Source organism: Salmo trutta, chromosome 1 (assembly GCF_901001165.1).
Source record: "Salmo trutta chromosome 1, fSalTru1.1, whole genome shotgun sequence".
NCBI classification, from domain to species: Eukaryota; Metazoa; Chordata; class Actinopteri; order Salmoniformes; family Salmonidae; genus Salmo; species Salmo trutta.
In genome coordinates, this window is record NC_042957.1 from 30,882,877 (window position 1) to 30,905,178 (window position 22,302).

Here is a 22,302-nt window from a genome sequence, read left to right on the forward strand (position 1 = left end):
AGTATACCCGTTGACTGTTGAAGAATAAAGGGCAGTACGGCGCGATCAAAATGTTAAAGCAATGTTCCCGCGGTAGTGGAGACTGCATACACGTTCAATGCTGCATATGTCGGCTCAATCAGAAATTACCATCACATTTAAATTGCTCTATAGAGCAGATCTTCAGTGTTATGGATTGAATTGAGCCCGGAATATGTGATCTTTGCTTAATGCTTGATTGCTATTTCAGATTTAAAGATAATCCTGCATTGTTACAATGCTCATTGTTTATTACAACTGGGCCCAAGACTGATGAATAACTTTTGTCAACGGAATAATGTGGACTCATCAGACACAGTGAACAACATACAGTAGGAGTCTCCACTGACTAATCATCTGATTTCATTGGCTGTGGAGCGTTTTTAAGTTTCAAAAGATTGCAACCCCCCCACCCTTTGCCTCACAATGGTTTGATCCACTGCCAGTTCCTTAGCTTGCTACGTAACTGACGTGAGGTTAATCCAGTCAATCGCGCACACACACTAGCTGAATATGCAGAGCCAGCGCGCAAATATTAACTATTAAGCTAGCTAGTACCTATTCCATTTATGTGGCGTCGTCAAAGATAGAATCAGCATGCAGATGATGTAAGTTAGTGCTTCAAAGTCCCTGTGATAAGGTTAGCAATAAACTGAAATCCAAACTGAACAGAACTACACTCTCTTCTACCATTGTCTTAAATATATTTAATGGTCTCGTTGCAAAAGCTAAATTGTCGCAAGTGAACTTTTATTTATTTATTTTATTTCACCTTTATTTAACCCGGGTAGCAAAGATTATAGCAAACACCACTGAAACTGAATTGGTGCTTGCTAGCTTTGCAAATTCAGCTATTGTTGGAAGCCAGCCAATATGAAACAAACTATTAAAATTACAAAAGGTTGCAGCATATGTTGTGTAAATGGTGAACTCATACACCTGTCAACTCTTGTCATTTTAATCCGTTTCACATTTGCTAGCTACCTTTTAGATCAAAGCCCAAATAGAATGATTGAAGATGATAGAAGCCCATCTCCTACTGTAAATAACCTACACACTGTGTGTGTAGCCAGCCAGCCAGGTAGAAAAATGGCAGAAAAATAAAAGACGGACATCAGAGTATTTTTCAATACACCAAAACGCATAGTAAGAACCCTAGTAGCCTAATATCTCAAAGACTAGTTGATAAAATGTTCTTAAGAAAGAAATGAAATTCTAATGGAAATGTTTCACAATGATGTCATTAGGCAGAGCAGGCAACAGATGGCACACAGACAGCAGAGTTGGGGACAGATATGCAGGGACAGACTGGCAGAGACAGGGAGTCTCAGGTAAGTTTGTTGAGTCTTTGTTTGGCAACATTATGAAAGGTTCTCAATTTTTTTGACTTGTAAAATAGGAACATAATTGGAAAATGCCATGGATACCCCCACTCTCAAATTAAACTGGTGACTGAACTAAGATTTGTTAAAGGCAATGGTATTGCTGTTGTGATTGTGATTAGTTGTGTAGTTTTGGGTACCGGTAGTTAGGAGTACGGCAAACACCTTATTTCTTTGGTTCCTCAATATACATTTACCATATTACAATGTATGCTATGTGCTACAGCACTACTTTTGGTGTCCCCCTCAGGAATTGCTCTTGAGAAAATTTAATGTAATTGTCCCCTCCAAAGTTGATAACAGATTTTCGCCAATGACTGGAAGTGTAGTGGAATCCAATGAATTGCTTTAGCATTAGCTAGCCTAACATGCTGACGAAAAGGCATTTTAATTAAAAACTAGCAATTTCAATCTTCGGAATTTTCCACATCGGAAAATGGGATAATTAGGAGTACAGCGACATCTTCAATCCCTGGATTGAGGTATGTTTTCAAGCCACATCCCACATTTTTCACCGGGGTGCTAATCTTGTTCCCAGAAACTTCTGCCAAATGCACGAATAGTATGGTGGATCAACACCTCAAATTTGGCCTTTTTTAGCCAATACAGAAATACCGGGAGAAACTCCAGACGCATAGGCATTGGCTTAATCATCTTAATCTAACCAAACTTCTCCCACAACACCTTATCCCTAACCCTCCCCGTATGCTAGCACACCACAAGCACAGAGCCACGCCCCACGATCGTGTGATTCGCTAAAATTAAATTATGACAAAAACTTTACTCAGTAAGGTCACTCCCATAAAATTATATGGTCACTTCCACTAAGACCAATTTTGAATCATTGATGTGCCAGGTTTACATAAACTGTGTGCAATAGCCTTGGGGCCAGGTTACCGGGGTGAAAACATAATGGCTTAACAGGGTTAGCTGGGTTACTTTCTAAATGTAATCCGATAGATACTAGTTACATGTCCAAAATTGTAATCAATAACGTAACTTTTGGATTACGCAAACTCAGTAACGTAATCTCGAATCGTACCACACCGGCTCTGACTCTTGTCGGATGTGGCACGGCTTCCAAACCATTACAGACTACAAAGGGAAGCACAGCTGAGAGCTGCCCAGTGACACAAGCCTACCAGACAAGCTAACCCACTTTTATGCTCACTTCGAGGCAAATAACACCGAAACATGAGAGCAGCTGTTCCAGAAGGCTGTGTGATCACGCTCTCCGCAGTCGATGTGAGTATGACCTTTAAACAGGTCAACATTCACAAGGCCGCAGGGCCTGACAGATTACCAGGACGTGTCCTGCGAGCATGCGCTGACCAACTGGCAAGTGTCTTCACTGACATTTTCAACCTCTCCTTCTCCGAGTCTGTAAAACCAACATGTTTTAAGCAGACCACCATGGTGCCTGTGCCCAAGAACACTAAGGTAACCTGCCTAAATGACTACCGACCCTTAGCACTCACATCTATAGCCATGAAGTGCTTTGAAAGGCTGGTCACATGAATCACATCAACACCATCATCCCAGAAACCCTAGACCCACTCCAATTTGCATAACACCCCAACAGATCCACAGAAGATGCGATCTCCACTGCACTCCACACTGCCATTTCCCACCAGGACAAAAGGAACACCTACAGTTGAAGTCGGAAGTTTACATACACCTTAGCCAAATAAATTTAAACTCAGTTTTTCACAATTCCTGATATTTAATACTAGTAAAAATTCCCTGTCTTGGGTCAGTTAGGATCACCACTTTATTTTAAGAATGTAAAGAGAATGATTTATTTCAGCTTCTATTTATTTCATCACATTCCCAGTGGGTCAGAAGTTACATACACTCAATTAGCATTTGGTTGCATTGCCTTTAAATTGTTTAACTTGGGTCAAACGTTTCGGGTAGCTTTCCAAAAGCTTCCCACAATAAGTTCAGTGAATTTGTGGCCCATTCCTTCTGACAGAGCTGGTGTAACTGAGTCAGGTTTGTAGGCCTCCTTGCTCGCACACACTTTTTCAGTTATGCCCACACATTTTCCATAGGATTAAGGTCAGGGCTTTGTGATGGCCACTCTTATACCTTGACTTTGTTGTCTTTAAGCCATTTTGCCACAACTTTGGAAGTGTGCTCGGGGTCATTGTCCATTTGGAAGACCCATTTGCGACCAAGCTTTAACATCCTGACTGATGTCTTGAGATGTTGCTTCAATATATCCACATCATTTTCCTACCTCATAATGCCATCTATTTTGTGAAGTGCACCAGTCCCTCCTGCAGCAATGCACCCACACAACATGATGCTGCCACCACCATGCTTCACGGTTGGATGGTGTTCTTCGGCTTGCAAGCCTCCCCCTTTCTCCTCCAAACATAACGATGGTCATTATGGCCGAACAGTTCTATTTTTGTTTCATCAGACCAGAGGACATTTCTCCAAAAACTATGATCTTTGTCCCCATGTACAGATGCAAACTGTAGTCTGGCTTTTTTTATGGCGGTTTTGGAGCAGTGGCTTCTTCCTTGCTGAGCGGCATTTCAGGTTATATCGACATAGGATTAGTTTTACTGTGGATATAGATACTTTTGTACCTGTTTCCTCCAGCATCTTCACAAGGTCCTTTGTTGTTGTTCTGGGATTGATTTGCACTTTTCGCACCAAAGTACATTCATCTCCAGGAGACAAAACGCATCTCCTTCCTGAGCGGTATGATGCTGCATGGTCCCATGGTGTTTATACTTGCGTACTATTGTTTGTACAGATGAACGTGGTACCTTCAGGCATTTGGAAATTGCTCCCAAGGATGAACCAGACTTGTGGAGGTCTACAATTTTTTTTCTGTGGTCTTGGCTGATTTCTTTTGATTTTCCCATGATGTCAAGCAAAGAGGCACTGAGTTTGAAGGTAGGCCTTGAAATACATCCACAGGTACACCTCCATTTGACTCAAATGATGTCAATTAGCCTATCAGAAGCTTCTAACGCCATGACATAATTTCCGGAATTTTCCAGGCACAGTCAACTTAGTGTATGTAAACTTCTGACCCACTGGAATTATGATACAGTGAATTATAAGTGAAATAATCTGCCAGTAAACAATTGTTGTAAAAATGACTTGGCTGCGACCTGGCCAAGATAAAGCAAAGCAGTTCAATACATACAACAACACAGAGTTACACATGGAATAAACAAACATACAATCGAAAATACAGTAGAGAAATCAATATACAGCATGTGCAAATGAGGTAGGATAAGAGAGGTAAGGCAATAAATAGGCCATGGTGGTGAAGTAATTACAATATAGCAATTAAACACTGGAATGGTAGGATGCACAGAAGATGAAGTGCAAGTAGAGATACCGGGGTGCAAAAGAGCAAGATAAATAAATAAATACAGTATGGGGATGAGGTAGATTGGATGGGCTAATTACAGATGAGCTATGTACAGGTGTAGTGATCTGTGAGCTGCTCTGACAGCTGGTGCTTAAAGCTAGTGAGGGAGATATGAGTCTCCAGCTTCAGAGATTTTTGCAGTTTGTTCCAGTCATTGGCAGCAGAGAACTGGAAGGAGAGGCGGCCGAAGGAGGAACTGGCTTTGGGGGTGACCAGTGAGATATACCTGCTGGAGCGCGTGCTACGGGTGGATGCTGCTATCTTTGGGGATCTCAGACGATACAAAAGAGAGGTTGAACAGGCTAGTCATAGGGGTTGCAACAATTTCAGCAGACAATTTTAAAAAGAGAGGGTCCAGATTGTCTAGCCCGGCTGATTTGTAGTGGTCCAGGTTTTGCCGTTTTTTTAAGAACATCAAGTATCCGGATTTGGGTGAAGGAGAAATAGGGGAGGCTTGGGCGAGTTGCTGTGGGGAGTGCAGGGCTGTTGACCGGGGTAGGGGTAGCCAGGTGGAAAGCATGGCCAGCCGTAGAAAAATGCTTATTCAAATTCTGAATTATAGTGGATTTATCAGTGGTGACAGTGTTTCCTAGCCTCAGTGCAGTGGGCAGCTGGGAGGAGGTGCTCTTATTCTCCATGGACTTTACAGTGTCCCAGAACTTTTTTGAGTTTGTGCTACAGGATGCAAATTTCTGCTTGAAAAAGCTAGTCTTAGCTTTCCCAACTGCCTGTGTATATTTGTTCCTGACTTCCCTGAAAAGTTGCATATAACAGGGGGGCTATTCGATGCTAATGCAGAACGCTACAGGATGTTTTTGTGCTGGTCAAGGGCAGTCAGGTCTGGAGAGAACCAAGGGCTATAGCTGTTCCTGGTTCAACATTTTTTGAAAGGGGCATGCTTTTTTTAAGATGGTGAGGAAGGCACTTTCCCGTCAGTAGGCATCCTCTACTGACGGGATGAGGTCAATATCCTTCCAGGATACACGGGCCAGGATGATTAGGAAGGCCTGTTCGCTGAAGTGTTTTAGAGAGCGTTTGATAGTGATGAGGGGTGGTCGTTTGACCACAGACCCGTGACGGATGCAGGCAATGAGGCAGTGATCGCTGAGATCTTGGTTGAAAACAGCAGAGGTGTATTTGGAGGGCAAGTTGGTTAGGATGATATCTATGAGGGTGCCCGTATTTCCGGTTTTGGGGTTGTGCCTGGTGGGTTCATTGACAATTTGTGAGAGATTGAGGGCATCAAGCTTAGATTGTAGGATGGCCGGGGTGTTAAGCATGTCCCAGTTTAGGTCACCTAGCAGCACTAGCACTTGCAATCAGTTCACATTTGGTTTCCAGGCCACAGCTGGGTGCAGAGGGTGGTCTATAGCAAGCGGCAATGGTGAGAGACCTGTTTCTGGAAAGGTGGATTTTTAAGAGTAGAAGCTCGAATTGTTTGGGTACAGACCTGGATAGTAAGATAGAACAATGCAGGCTATCTCTGCAGTAGATTGCAACACTGCCCCCTTTGGCAGTTCTATCTTGTCGGAAAATTTTATAGTTAGGGATGGAAATTTCAGGGTTTTCGGTGGTCTTCCTGAGCCAGGATTCAGACACGGCTAGGACATCCGGGTTGGCAGAGTGTGCTAGGGCAGTGAATAAAACAAATTTAGGGAGGAGGCTTCTAATGTTAACATGCATGAAACCAAGGCTTTTAAGGTTACCGAAGTCAGCAAATGATAGCGCCTTGGGAATGGGAGTGGAGCTAGGCACTGCAGGGCCTGGATTAACCTGTTGGGGCTAGGGGGCAGTATTTGCACGGCCGGATAAAAAACGTACCCGATTTAATCTGGTTACTACTCCTGCCCATTAACTAGAATATGCATATAAATATTGGCTTTGGATAGAAAACACCCTAAAGTTTCTAAAACTGTTTGAATGGTGTCTGTGAGTATAACAGAACTCATTTGGCAGGCCAAAACCTGAGAAGATTCCTTACAGGAAGTGGAAATCTGATTTGTGGAATCACCTTCAACAATTTGCCTATGAAACACACCGTGAGTTAGGATTCGTAGGGGGAGGGTAATACGGGGAGGGCCATTACTACTATGACGCGGGTGCCCGTGGGTACCCTCTTGTTCCGAAACGTTTAGTAAGACAATGTAATCGTCCGCCTTGAATATTATTGAAGCTCTGATTGAAAAGGCCCTAAAGATTTATGTTATACAACGTTTGACATGTTTGAAGGAACTTAAATATATATTTTTTGCACATTCGTGACGACAAGTTCCGCGCGCCTCGTACATTATGAGTAGCCTTCGGAACGCGCTAACAAGAAGGAGCTATTGGGACATAAATTATTAACTTTTTCAAACAAAACTACATTTGTTGTGGACCTGGGATTCCTGGAAGTGCCTTCTGATGAAGATAATCAAAGGTAAGGGAATATTTACAATAGTATATTTAATTTTAGATGGTTCCAAGATGGCGCTAACCTGTATCGCCTAGCCTATTTTTCTGAGCATAGCACCTCGTTTATTGCAAAGTGTGATTTCCCAGTAAAGTTTTTTTTTAAATCTGGCAATGCGGTTGCATTCACGAGATGTTAATCTATAATTCTTTGAATGACAATATTACATTTTAACAATGTTTTCGAATAGTAATTTTGTAAATTGTAGTGCTGATTCACCGGAAGCATTTGAGGGAAAATATTATCTGAACGTCACGCGCTGATGTAAAATGCTGTTTTTATATATAAATATGAACTTTATCGAACAAAAAATGCATGTATTGTGTAACATGATGAACTAGGAGTGTCATCTGATGAAGATTGTCAAAGGTTAGTGCTGCAATTAGCTGTGTTTTGGGTATTTGAGATGCATGCTAGTTGCTTTGAAAATGGCAGTGTGATTATTTTTGGCAGGGTACTCTCCTAGCATAATCTAATGTTTAGGTTTTGCTATAAAGCCTTTTTGAAATCGGACAATGTGGTTCAATTCAGGAGAGGTGTATCTATAAAATGGTGTAAAATAGTCATATGTTTGAGAAATTGAAGTTATAGCATTTATGAGGTACAGTGGGGCAAAAAAGTATTTAGTCAGCCACCAATTGTGCAAGTTCTCCCACTTAAAAAGATGAGAGAGGTCTGTAATTTTCATCATAGGTACAATTCAACTATGACAGACAAAATGAGAAGAAAAAAAATCCAGAAAATCACATTGTAGGATTTTTTATGAATTTATTTGCAAATTATGGTGGAAAATAAGTATTTGGTCAATAACAAAAGTTTATCTCAATACTTTGTTAAATACCCTTTGTTGGCAATGACACAGGTCAAACGTTTTCTGTAAGTCTTCACAAGGTTTTCACACACTGTTGCTGGTATTTTGGCCCATTCCTCCATGCAGATCTCCTCTAGAGCAGTGATGTTTTGGGGCTGTCCCTGGGCAACACGGACTTTCAACTCCCTCCAAAGATTTTCTATGGGTTTGAGATCTGGAGACTGGCTAGGCCACTCCAGGACCTTGAAATGCTTCTTACGAAGCCACTCCTTCGTTGCCCGGATGGTGTGTTTGGGATCATTGTCATGCTGAAAGACCCAGCCACGTTTCATCTTCAATGCCCTTGCTGATGGAAGGAGGTTTTCACGATACATGGCCCCATTCATTCTTTCCTTTACACGGATCAGTCGTCCTGGTCCCTTTGCAGAAAAACAGCCCCAAAGCATGATGTTTCCACCCCCATGCATTACAGTAGGCATGGTGTTCTTTGGATGCAACTCAGCATTCTTTGTCCTCCAAACACGACGAGTTGAGTTTTTACCAAAAAGTTATATTTTGCTTTCATCTGACCATATGACATTCTCCCAATCCTCTTCTGGATCATCCAAATGCTCTCTAGCAAACTTCAGATGGGCCTGGACATGTATTGGCTTAAGCAGGGGGACACGTCTGGCACTGCAGGATTTGAGTCCCTGGCGGCGTAGTGTGTTGCTGATGGTAGGCTTTGTTACTTTGGTCCCAGCTCTCTGCAGGTCATTCACTAGGTCCCTCTGTGTGGTTCTGGGATTTTTGCTCACCGTTCTTGTGATAATTTTGACCCCACAGGGTGAGATCTTGCGTGGTGCCCCAGATCGAGGGAGATTATCAGTGGTCTTGTATGTCTTCCATTTCCTAATAATTGCTCCCACAGTTGATTTCTTCAAACCAAGCTGCTTACCTATTGCAGATTCAGTCTTCCTAGCCTGGTGCAGGTCTACAATTTTGTTTCTGGTGTCCTTTGACAGCTCTTTGGTCTTGGCCATATGGAGTTTGGAGTGTGACTGTTTGAGGTTGTGGACAGGTGTATTTTATACTGATAACAAGTTCAAACAGGTGCCATTAACCTCTTACATCTAGATGTTTCGCTAGCGGAACGCCTGCTCCAATATCCAATGATGGGCGTGGCGTGAAATACAAACTCCTCTAAAATCCGAAAACTTCAATTTTTCAAACATATGACTATTTTACAGCATTTTAAAGACAAGACTCTCGTTAATCTAACCACACTGTCCGATTTCAAAAAGGCTTTACAGCGAAAGCAAAACATTAGATTATGTCAGCAGAGTACCCAGCCAGAAATAATCAGACACCCATTTTTCAAGCTAGCATATAATGTCACAAAAAACAAAACCACAGCTAAATGCAGCACTAACCTTTGATGATCTTCATCAGATGACAACCCTAGGACATTATGTTATACAATGCATGCATGTTTTGTTCAATCAAGTTCATATTTATATCAAAAAACAGCTTTTTAACATTAGCATGTGACGTTCAGAACTAGCATACCCCCCGCAAACCTCCGGTGAATTTACTAAATTACTCACGATAAACGTTCACAAAAAACATAACAATTATTTTAAGAATTATAGATACAGAACTCCTCTATGCACTCGATATGTCCGATTTTAAAATAGCTTTTCGATGAAAGCACATTTTACAATATTCTCAGTAAATAGCCCGGCATCACAGGGCTAGCTATTTAGACACCCACCATTTTTAGCCTTCACCAAACTCCGATTTACTATTAGAAAAGTTTGATTACCTTTGGTGTTCTTCGTCAGAATGCACTCCCAGGACTTCTACTTCAATAACAAATGTTGGTTTGGTCCAAAATAATCCATAGTTATATCCAAACAGCGGCGTTTTGTTCGTGCGTTCAAGACACTATCCGAAGTGTAAATAAGGGTCACGCGCACGACGCATTTCGTGACAAAAAAATTCTAAATATTCCATTACCGTACTTCGAAGCATGTCAACCGCTGTTTAAAATCAATTTGTATGCTAATTTTTTCGTAAAAAAGCGATAATATTCCGACCGGGAGTCGTTGAATCCGTTCAAAGACGATAGAATAAAAACATGGCGTCGTCTCGTGCACGAGTGTGAGTCCCTTTGTCCGCTGATAGACCACTTAGCAAAAGCGCTCGTGTGTTTCAGCCAGGGCTTTGAATTACGTCATTCAGCTTTTTCCCGGGCTCTGAGAGCCCATGGGAGCCGTAGGAAGTGTCACGTAACAGCAGAGATCCCCTGTAATGGATAGAGATAATCAAGAAGGGCAAAAAATGGTCAGAGAGGGCGCTTCCTGTTTGGAATCTTGTCAGGTTTTGGCCTGCCAAATGAGTTCTGTTATACTCACAGACACCATTCAAACAGTTTTAGAAACGTTGGAGTGTTTTCTATCCAAAGCTAATAATTATATGCATATTCTAGTTTCTGGGCAGGAGTAATAATCAGATTAAATCGGGTGTGTTTTTTATCCGGCCGTGAAAATACTGCCCCCTATCCATAACAGGTTAATACAGGTAACGAGTGGAGGACAGAGGAGCCTCTTAATGGTCTGTGAGAGCCAGAAATTTTGCTTGTTTGTAGGTGACCAAATACTTATTTTCCACCATAATTTGCAAATTAATTCATAAAAAATCCTACAATGTGATTTTCTGGATTTTCTTTTCTCATTTTGTCTGTCATAGTTGACGTCTACCTATGATGAAAATTACAGGCCTCTCTCATCTTTTTAATACTGACTAAATACTGCCCCACTGTATTTGTATTTCGCGCAACACGATTCCACTGGCTGTTGACAAGGGTGGGATGCAAACGTCCCAGGATCCCAGACAGGTTAACCTCCACATCACCAGAGGAACAGAGGAGGAGTAGGATAAGGGTTCGGCTAAAGGCTAAAATAACTGGTTGTCTAGTATGTTCAGAACAGAGAGTAAAAGAAGCAGATTTCTGGGCACGGTAAAATAGATTCAAGGCATAATGTACAGACAAAGGTATGGCAGGATGTCGATACAGTTAAGGTAAACCTGTGCCTAGAGTGACAATGAAAGAGATATTGTCCCTAGAAATATCATTTAAACCAGCTGATGTCACCGTATGTGTGGTAGGTGGAACTAAAGTGTTAAATAAGGCGTATTGAGCAGGGCTAGAGGCTGTACAGTGAAATAAGGCAATAAATATTAACCAAAACAGCAATGGACAAGGCATATTGACGTTAGCGAGAGGCATGCGTAGCCGAGTGATCATAGGAGTACGGTGAGTGGCTTCAGGCAGCTTGCGAGCCGGGGCTGGCAAGCTAACAGAAGGGCCTTGGAGGGACGTTGCGACGGAAGAAAGTCTGTTGTGGCCCCCTCGTGCTATTACATCGGCAGACGGATCAGCAGGGCTCCGTATGGTAAACCAGGCCATTTGTCAGAATAGGTATAGTGCCCAAATAATTTGTCTGGTGGGCCTCTTAAGCTAACAGTCCAATGTGCTCTGGACAGCTAGCAGGCCACGGCTAGCATGCTAGTGGATGGGATTTCAAGGGACGAAGCGACGGCGGAGCCAGTTGAGAAAACCCCATCTGGCAGAGAAAACCCCATTGTGATGAGTCGGCGGGGGTCCAAGCCAGTTGGCAAAAAGAGGTATTGTAGCCCAAGTAGTGGCTGATGGACCTCTTTGGCTAGCCTGGAGATTGGCCTAGCAAGGCTAGCTCCAGGCTAATTGGTTTTTGCTTCGGGACAGTGACGTTAGCCAGGAGTGGCCACTCGAATAGCAGCTAGCTAGGTGCGGTGATCTAGGTGAGAAAAAAAATTACAAATAAAAAAAGGTTCAGAGCTTGCGGTAGGAATCCAGAGATATGGAGAAAAATAAGTTGAATTACTCTGGTATGAGTCGCGCTGTGCAGACTGGCGAGAGTTGTCTGTGCTAGAGGTGGCTGATGACCGCTAGCTGACTACTAGCTAGTAGCTAGTTAGCTAGCTAGCATCTGTTGGGGTTCCGGTTCAGGCGACGGTTCAGGCGATGGTTCAGACGACGGACCAGCAGGGCTCCGTATGGTGGGTATAGTGGCCAAAGAATTTAGTGCTTCTAGTTCTGACCGTGCAGTAATATCTAACAATTTCATAACAACTACCTTAGACATACAAGTGTAAAGGAATTAATAAGAAAATGTACATATAAATATATGGATGAGCGATGGCCGTGTGGCATAGGCAAGATGCAGTGGCAGGTATAGAGTGCAGTATATACATATGAGATGAGTAATGTAGGGTATGTAAACATTATATAAAGAGGCATTGTTTAAAGTGACTAGTGATACATTTATTACATCCAATTTTTAATTATTCAAGTGGCTAGAGATTTGAGTCAGTATGTTGGCAGTAGCCACTCAGTGTTGGTGATAGCTGTTTAACAGTCTGATGGCTTTGAGTTAGAAGCTGTTTTACAGTCTCTGTCCCAGCTTTGATGTACCTGTACTGGCCTCGCCTTCTGGATGATAGCGGGGTGAACAGGCAGTGGCTCGGGTGGTTGTTGTCCTTGATGATCTTTTTGGCCTTCCTGTGACATCGGGTGGTGTAGGTGTCCTGGAGGGCAGGTAGTTTGCCCCCGGTGATGCGTTGTGCAGACCTCACTACCCTCTGGAGAGCCTCACGGTTGTGGCCGGAGCAGTTTCCGTACCAGGCGGTGATACAGCCCGACAGGATGCTCTCGATTGTGGATCTGTAAAAGTTTGTGAGTATTTTTGGTGACAAACCAAATCTCTTCAGCCTTCTGTGGTTGAAGAGGCTTAGTTGCGCCTTCTTCACCACGTTGTCTGTGTGGGTGGACCATTTCAGTTTGTCTGTGATGTGTACACCAAGGAACTTAAAACTTTCCACCTTCTCCACTACAGTCCCGTCGATGTGGATAGGGGGGTGCTCCCTCTGCTGTTTCCTGAAGTCCACGATCATCTCCTCTCCTTGCTTTGTTGATGTTGAGTGTGAGGTTGTTTTCCTGACACCACACTTCGAGGGCCCTCATCTCCTCTTTATAGGCCGTCTCGTCGTTGTTGGTAATCAAGCCTACCACTGTAGTGTCGTCTGCAAACTTGATGATTGAGTTGGAGGCGTGCATGGCCACGCAGTCATGGGTGAACAGGGAGTACAGGAGAGGGCTGAGAACGCACCCTTGTGAGGCCCCAGTGTTGAGGATCAGTGTGGTGGAGATGTTGTTTCCTACCCTCACCACCTGGGGGCGGCCTGTCAGAAAGTCCAGGACCCAGTTGCACAGGGCGGGGTCGAGACCCAGTGTCTCAAGCTTAATGATGAGTTTGGAGGGTACTATGGTGTTAAATGCTGAGCTGTAATCGATGAACAGCATTCTTACATAGGCATTCCTCTTGTCCAGATGGGTTAGGGCAGTGTGCAATGACCCAGAGCCCAGAAGAGGGTATCCCGGAGAGGGTCTCATGGGGGAGACCTATCCTTTTCTTTTTGATTTATTATTTAATTAACACCCTTGAAACCGAGCTAATCATACTCTGTCCGTGTCTGATCTGTGTTAAACGTCTTGACCAAACCCCCTGGTCTGCCACAAGTGGTGGAGAATGCGGGCAATCTGAAACGTGGTATGATCAGGGTTGGCGTTTACGCAGCATCAGCATGGACGAGTTGATAGCTCAGTTCGTCCGGGCCCAACAAGCACAACAGGCGGTTCAGGAATGAACGCTGGAGGAACAGAGATTACAAAACATCCGCCTCATTGAGGAAATCAGGAAGCTGCAAGGAGGAGTGTCTCCTGAATCACATCTCAACCAGTTTTTCCTCAAACTAACGGAAGACGATGACGTCGAAACATACCTCTGTACGTTTGAACGGACAGCTCTACGGGAAGGATGGCCAAGGCCGAAGTGGGCCAGTCTGTTGGCCCCGTTCCTCTCGGGGAATGCCCAAAAGGCGTATTGGGACCTGAACGACGAACAGGCTGCTAATTACGACGGACTCAAATGAGAGATACTCAGTCGCTACGGGTACAGCCTGGCCCATCAGGCTCAACGGTTCCACGACTGGAGGTTCGTAGCCGAAGCATCCCCCCGATAACAGATGAGCGACCTACTGTGCGTCACCAGGGCATGGCTCCTAACCAACGTATCCACCCTCTCCACCCTCGACAAAGTGGTCCTGGATCGCTTCTTACGGGCGCAACCCTACGACATGAAGAGGGCAACGAGTCTATGTGCGCCCCAGACCTTGGAGGGCCTCCTGGAAGCAGTGGAGATGCATCATAACACACAGGCCCTGCTGAGTGGGAGCCGGGACGAATCGGTGACCCGTCCGAGGGGACGGAAGGACAGCCCTACCGTGGTGTACCCCGATCCGACAGTCGGCAAGGCCAAAGGACCGCAAACCCGTGGAGAAACGGCTGGGGTAGGGCCCATCCTTCCCCTCCTTGATTTCGAGACCCCCGCTGGGGTCCAACTGAGGGGACAATTCGGGACCGCCCAGTGGGAGGACCCGAACTTGAAAGCCGCCGCAGCACAAGTGATAGCGGTGGATGGACAGGTACTTCCGGGGGTGAGTGACTGGCGATATCCCCATTTCTAAAATAAAGAATAACCTTTTGTATCAGGTGTCACGCCAGCAGGGGAAACTTCGAGAGGTATTGTTGTTGCCTGTATGTGGGAACCGTTCTACAGCTGGCCCACACCCACCTGTTGGTGTCGCACCTGGGAATGGAGAAGACCCGGGAACAGATCGCCGCCTGGTTCCACTGGCCCGGGATGAGGAGGGCCGTGGAAGACTACTCTCGCAGATGCCCGGAGTGTCAACTCACGGCCCCAAAACCCCACTTCCGAAGCCCATTGGTCCCCCTACCAATCATCGGGGTGCTCTTTGAACGCATCGCCATGGACATAGTGAGACCCCTGGTAAAAACAGCACGAGGACACCGGTACATCCTGGTGATAGTAGATTATGCCACCCGGTATCCCGAGGCCATTCCACTACGAGCGGCGGTATCCAAGGGTATCGCCCGGGAGCTGTTCTACCTCTTTAGCCGGGTGGGCATCCCAAACGAGATCTTAACAGACCAAGGTACGGAGTTTATGTCCCGCCTCTTGAAAGAGTTGTGTGCCCTCCTGCAGATCAAGCAGATCCGGACCTCCATGTTTCACCCGCAGACGTATGGGCTCGTCGAGCGCTTTAATAAAACGCTCAAACAGATACTGCGGAAGGTCATCGAGCAGGACGGGAAGAACTGGGACCAGTTACTACCCCACCTAATGTTCTCAATCCGAGAAGTACCCAAATCTTCCACTGGGTTTTCCCCGTTCGAACTCCTCTACGGCAGGAGGCTACGAGAACTACTGGACCTCGCAAAGGTGTGGGAAGCCCAACTGACCCCATTACGCAGCGTGGTAGAGCACGTGGAGACGATGAGGGAGCGGATGACAGCCATATGGCCCGTCGTGAGGGAACATATGGAGAAGGCCCAACGCACCCAAGCCCAGGTCTACAATCAGAGAGCCCAGCCCCGAGAATTCCAGGTGGGAGACAGGGTGCTGGTCTTAATCCCCATGGCCGAAAGTAAGTTCCTGGAAACATGGCACGGACCATACGAGCTGGTCGAGAAGATGGGACCTGTCAATTACCACGTACGGCAACTGGGGAGACGGAAACCTCAACAGATTTACCACTTAAAACCTGTTAAAGAAGTGGCACGAGAGAACAGCCTTGGCCGTGTTATGGTCGGGACCCAGGACACAAACAGGACCAGTGGTGGTCCCGAGCAAAGAGGACCTCGACCCGGCCCAGAAGCAAGAGCTCAGGGAGCTTGTCGATCGGAACACGGCGGTGTCTCCGAGAAGCCGGGCCGCACGACCCTCATTGAACACCACCTCCGTACCCGGCCCGGCGAAAGGTAAGAAAGAGGCCATATCGGATTCTGGAGGCCCGAAGAAAGGCCGTGAAGCAGGAAGTGGAGGCTATGCTGAGGATGGGGGTCGTTGAAGAGTCCCACAGTGCATGGTGTAGCCCCATCGTGTTGGTGCCCAAACCGTACGGTAGCCTCCGCTTCTGAAACGATTTCCAGGGGGTGAATGACATCAGCTTGTTCGACGCATACCGCATGCCGAAGGTGGATGACCTCATCGACTGATTGGGAAAGGTTCGGTACATCAGCACCCTTGACTGACCAAAGGTTATTGGCAGGTACCGTTGGCAGCCTCCTCCCGAGAGAAGACTGCATTCTCAACACCAGATGGGTTGTATCAGTACCGGGTGCTCCCGTTTGGTCTCCACGGAGCCCCGCCCACATTCCAACGGCTAATGAACAAAGTACATCGACCCCACCAGAAGTACGCAGCGGCCTATTTGAATGACATCATCATCCACAGCCAAGGTTGGGAAGAGCACTTGACGCGCCTCCAGGTGGTGCTGGACGCGCTCAGACAAGCCGGGTTGACTGCGAACCCTAAGAAGTGCAAACTAGGTTTCGAGGAGGTGGAGTACCTGGGGTATTTGATCGGACGGGGGAACATCAAGCCCCAGGAGAGGAAGGTTCACGCGGTGCGTGACTGGCTCGTTCCACGCACCAAGACACAGGTCAAGTCCTTCCTGGGACTGGCAGGATACTATAGCCAATTTATCCCCAACTTTGTGGCTATAGCTTCCCCCCTCACCGATCTAACCAGGGCCCACCTCCCGAAAACAGTGAAATGGGCGAACGAGACATAAGCGGCGTTCAGCCGTCTGAAGGAAGCGCTGTGCTCCCATCCGATCCTCGTAACGCCTGATTTCCAGGTGCCGATGGTGGTCCAGGCGGATGCATGTGATACAGGACTAGGCGCCGTTCTGTACCAGTTACACGATGGGGAGGAGCACCCATCATGTACATCAGCAGACAGCTGGTTCCTAGGGAGAAAAAGTACTCCATTGTGGAGAAAGAGTGTCTAGCGGTGAAGTGGGCGCTAAACACTCTCAAGTATTACCTGTTGGGTACCCACTTCACCCTGGTCACGGACCATGCTCCCCTGGTCTGGATGGCCAGGGGTAAGGACACAAACGATCGGGTTACCAGGTGGTTCTTGTCCCTTCAACACTTCTCTTTTTCTGTTGTGCACAGGTCAGGGGCGAAGCATGGAAAGGCGGAGGGGGGGGGCATACAGCAGGTCAGCCAACAGGGGGAGACTCGTCGAGGCCTGGTGACAGACGGAGTATACATCACTAGGCGATGGCTCCATCGGCTGGACATGCCAGGTCTCGACGGGCTCTCCACCCAGGACTAATTGGGGCTGATTGGGGAGTTGGTGAGTAATCAAGGACTGATTGCTCACCAGCTGTACAAGCCCCATAAAGCTGCAAGAAGGGCATGCACACAGGGGAGGACTGGGGGAAGTGAGGTGACTTCTCTCATAGGGGAGACCTTTTCTTTTTGATTTATTATTTAATAAACACCCTTGAAACCGAGCTAATCATACTCTGTCCGTGTCTGATCTGTGTAAACGTCTTGACCAAACCCCCTGGTCTGCCACAATACATACAGTGGAAGTCAGAAGTTACATACACTTAAGTTGGAGTCATTAAAAGTCGTTTTTCAACCACTCCACAAATTTCTTGTTAACAAACTATAGTTTTGGCAAGTCAGTTAGGACATCGACTTTGTGCATGACACAAGTCATTTTTCCAACAATTGTTTACAGACAGATTATTTCAAGTATAATTTACTGTATCACAACTCCAGTGGGTCAGAAGTTTACATAAGTTGACCGTGCCTTTAAACAGCTTGGAAAATTCCAGAAAATGATGTCATGACATTAGAAGCTTCTGATAGGCTAATTGACATCATTTGAGTCAATTGGAGGTGTACCTGTGGATGTATTTCAAGGCCTACCTTCAAACTCAGTGCCTCTATGCTTGACATCATGGGAAAATCAAAAGAAGCCAAGACCTCAGAAAACAAATTGTAGACCTCCACAAGTCTGGTTCATCCTTGGGAACAATTTCCAAACACCTGAAGGTACCACGTTCATCTGTACAAACAATAGTACGCAAGTATAAACACCATGGGATCAGCCATCATACTGCTCAGGAAGGAGACGCGTTCTGTCTCCTAGAGATGAACGTACTTTAGTGTGAATAGTGCAAATCAATCCCAGAACAACAGCAAAGGACCTTGTGAAGATGCTGGAGGAAACAGGTACAAAAGTATCTATATCCACAGTAAAACGAGACCTTTATCGACATAACCTGAAAGGTCACTCAGCAAGAAAGAAGCCACAGCTCCAAAACCGCTATAAGAAAGCCAGACTACGGTTTGCAACTGCACATGGGGACAAAGATCGTACTTTTTGGAGAAATGTCCTCTGATCTGATGAAACAAAAATAGAACTGTTCGGCCATAATGACCATCGTTATGTTTGAAGGAAAAAGAGGGAGGCTTATAAGCCGAAGAACACCATCTCAACCGTGAAGCACGGGGGTGGCAGCATCATGTTGTGGGGTGCTTTACTGCAAGACGGACTGATGCACTTCACACAATAGATGGCATCATGAGGTATTAAAATGATGTGGATAAATTGAACCAACATCTCAAGACATCAGTCAGGAAGTCAAAGCTTGGTCGCAAATGGGTCTTCCAAATGGACAATGACCCCAAGCATATTTCCAAAGTTGTGGCAAAATGGCTTAAGGACAACAAAGTCAATGTATTGGAGTGGCCATCACAAAGACCTGACCTCAATCCCATAGAAAATGTGTGGGCAGAACTGAAAAAGCATGTGTGAGCAAGGAGGCCTACAAACCTGACTCAGCTCTATCAGCAGGAATGGGACACAATTCACCCAACTTATTGTGGGAAGCTTTTGGAAGGCTACCCGAAATGTGTGACCCAAGTTAAACAATTTAAAGGCAATGCTACCAAATACTAATTGAGTGTATGTAAACTTCTGACCCACTGAGAATGTGATGAAAGAAATAAAAGCTGAAATAAATCATTCTCCCTACTATTATTCTGACATTTCACATTCTTAAAACAAAGTGGTGATCCTAACTGACCAAAGACAGACAATTTTTACTACCGGATTAAATATCAGGAATTGTGAAAAACTGAGTTTAAATGTATTTGACTAAGGTGTATGTAAACTTCCGACTTCAACTGCACACACACACACACACACACACACACACACACACACACACACACACACACACACACACACACACACACTTAAAATGTAAAGGTAATTCCTGATAATGCCCTAAAATGGAACATTGCTTTTAAATGTCAATTGGGCTACAATGCGGAACTTCGGCAATACGGATTGAATCCAGCCCTTAAATCAAATTATTGTATCAATTTAAGCAAAAATAGTAAAATATGTGATGAACTAACTGATTGGATGGTCTTGTGGTCGATGAAAGAGACTATCAAATCCTCTTGAAGGGAGTGGTTACAACTATGACATCATCAAATTTTGAGCTCTGCCACAGATTTGTTTATGTAGAGTTCTATGTAGTAATGTCTGATTGGTCAACATTAGATTGTGATCATCATTATGGTAATAGACTATAGGTACAAAAGCACCACAGAGTCAAGATCACATTTGTATCACATTGTGACCAGAGAAAAATGATTCACATGTGATACATCACCATCTGCATGGCTGAGGAGAGGTAAGCTATGCTGAACTGAACAGAAAAATGTACTTAACCATCTTTTGAAATGGCAAAACACTTGTGGTATTTGTGAAAATATTTCCAATGAATAAGCAACAGTAAAGTACATTTTAATACATTTTATTAAGTGACAAAAATACAACATTTGAATTTGTTTAATTAAATCATCCACCATAATTTCCAACTAATATTCTATAATTGATGTTTTCATCTATAGTAATAATGTGACAATAATGTATCTTTTATATTTCAGATAAGATTCTTTCAACCACGACCATGGAACCAGGAACCAGTCTCAGCAAGGCTGATATTGTTGAGAATATACTTCTATGTTTTGAATCAGTGAATGGGTCTTGCAAAATGTCAATCTTTCCTCCAACAATACGAGTATTACTTTATCTCTTACTTGGCTCAATGTCTGTTCTCACAGTGTGTGGCAACCTTCTTGTAATCATCCCCATCATTCACTTCAAACAGCTCCACACCCCAACCAACTACCTCATCCTCTCTCTGGCTGTGTCAGACCTCCTCTTGGGGGTTTTAGTGATGCCTCCCAGAATGGTATATTCACTGGAAAGCTGCTGGTATTTTGGAGATTTTCTCTGTAAAATATACACCAGCACTGATGTCACGTTGAGCAATATATCCATTCTTAACTTGTGTTTTATTTCTATTGACCGGTATTATGCAGTGTGTCGCCCTCTCCTTTATAGAATTAAAATAACTGTTCAGGTTGTTCTGATTATGATTCTGGTCACCTGGACTGTTTCTGCTATAGTAGTGTTTGGTATAGTATTTCTGGAGCTCAGTACTTGGGGCGTGGAGGATTTTTACTATAAAAATGTTGCCTGTGAGGGACAATGTATTTTGTTTCAAAACAAAGCATCGAGTACTGTGTCTTTGGTGCTCTCATTCTACATCCCAGGAGTAGGGATGCTTAGCATCTACCTAAAGATTTTCCTAATAGCACAGAGACAGGCACGCTCAATTCAGCGTACAACCAATCAGAACTCTGTAGGCAAATCACAGATGAAGGCCACCAAAACACTTGCTGTCATTATAGGGGTATTTTTATCATTCTGGACACCCTTTTTTGTCATCAACAGCATTGATCCTTTTATTAGTTACTCTACCCCACCCATTTTGTTTGAAACATTTATATGGATTGGCTATTTCAATTCAAATATTAATCCCATAGTGTATGCTTTCTTTTACAGTTGGTTCAGGAGAGCATTTAGAATTATCATTTCTGGTCAAATATTTCAACCTGACTCTTCAGAAATACAATTGTTTTCTTAATCAATATGTTTTGTTGTTTTGGCTCTGTACTCCAGCACCTTGGATTTGAAATGTGATTTAATTTGAGGATATTTTGATCTATATCGGGTGAATTGTTTAGAAATTGCAGTCCTTTTTTTACATAGTCCCCCCCATTTTAGTAAACAAAAAGTTTTGGACCGAATTCACTTATGTGTGTTTTAAAGTAGTAACAAGTTAGGTTTTTGGTCCCATATTCATTGCACGCAACAATGACTACATCCAGCTTGTGACTCTACAAATTATATAAATCGAAATTAATGGTAAATAATGTATTGTGTAATTTTGGTGTCACTTTTACTTGATATTATGAGTAAGAAATTTACAGACGCACAAATATCATACATCCAACACATGCTAACCTCCCGTTATTGTAATGGTGCAAAGTTAGCATGCCTTGTGTGTATGATATTTGTGCGTCTAACTTTCTCACTCATCATTATTCACAATTCATTCAGGTTCATCCGTAATCATGATAGCATCCAGATAAAGGAATTCTTGCTTGAAGGTAATGATTAAATAATTCTACCCTGAATTTAGGGATATGGTCTATATAGCCTGTAGAATGAGTAACTAAAGGGTTAAGCATAAGTCTCAGGAGATTGACTAGGATGGGAGAGGAATGGGGGTCTGTGTGTTTAAGTAAACACCAAGAACTGTTAAACTGTGGTTGACCTGACCTAGCTTGAACTCTCAAGGTTTCCCTAATCTCAGAGTACTAAAAATGTCGGCAGGATAAGGATTTACGGTTTTGAGAGTTCTGGGGAAGAAGACAATTAACTCTTGATGTTAGTGTGTAATGTGTGTGCGTAAATGAGGAGCCTGGTATATAATGATGTCTCTGTACAATGAACGGAAGAGCGCTCTGGTGAATAAACAGTCGTGACTATTGTAAGCTGGGAATTCTGTCTGTTTTTTTTAAACCAGAACTTTACGAACTCTGAGTTGCAGAAGGAGTATTTTAATTGAAGTTAACATTGAGAACATAATTCTCATAACACATCCACATTAATGTAGAAGTGTTAAGAAATGGGCCTCCTGAGTGGAACAGCGGTCTAAGGCACTGCATCACAGTGCTTGAGGCGTCACTGCAGACCCGGGTTCGATCCCAGGCTGTGAAAAAGGGGTAAAATATAACAACAAAATAAGTGTTTAGAAACATATTCTATTATTATTTAAAATAAAACATGAATTCAAAATGACACAATACATTAAGTACCATTCATATCTATTGGGCACAAAA

General features: G+C 44.2%; 1 protein-coding gene across 1 annotated transcript; it reads left to right on the forward strand.

Annotated features, from left to right (window-relative positions):
- Positions 1-1,336: 1,336 nt before the first annotated feature.
- LOC115193917 (trace amine-associated receptor 1-like) lies at positions 1,337-21,511 on the forward strand. Its single transcript, XM_029753069.1, has 2 exons — positions 1,337-1,349; positions 19,996-21,511. The coding sequence occupies exon 2, from the start codon at positions 20,019-20,021 to the stop codon at positions 21,039-21,041; it is 1,023 nt and encodes a 340-aa protein (XP_029608929.1). The 5' UTR covers positions 1,337-1,349; positions 19,996-20,018; the 3' UTR covers positions 21,042-21,511.
- The last annotated feature ends 791 nt before the right edge of the window (positions 21,512-22,302 follow it).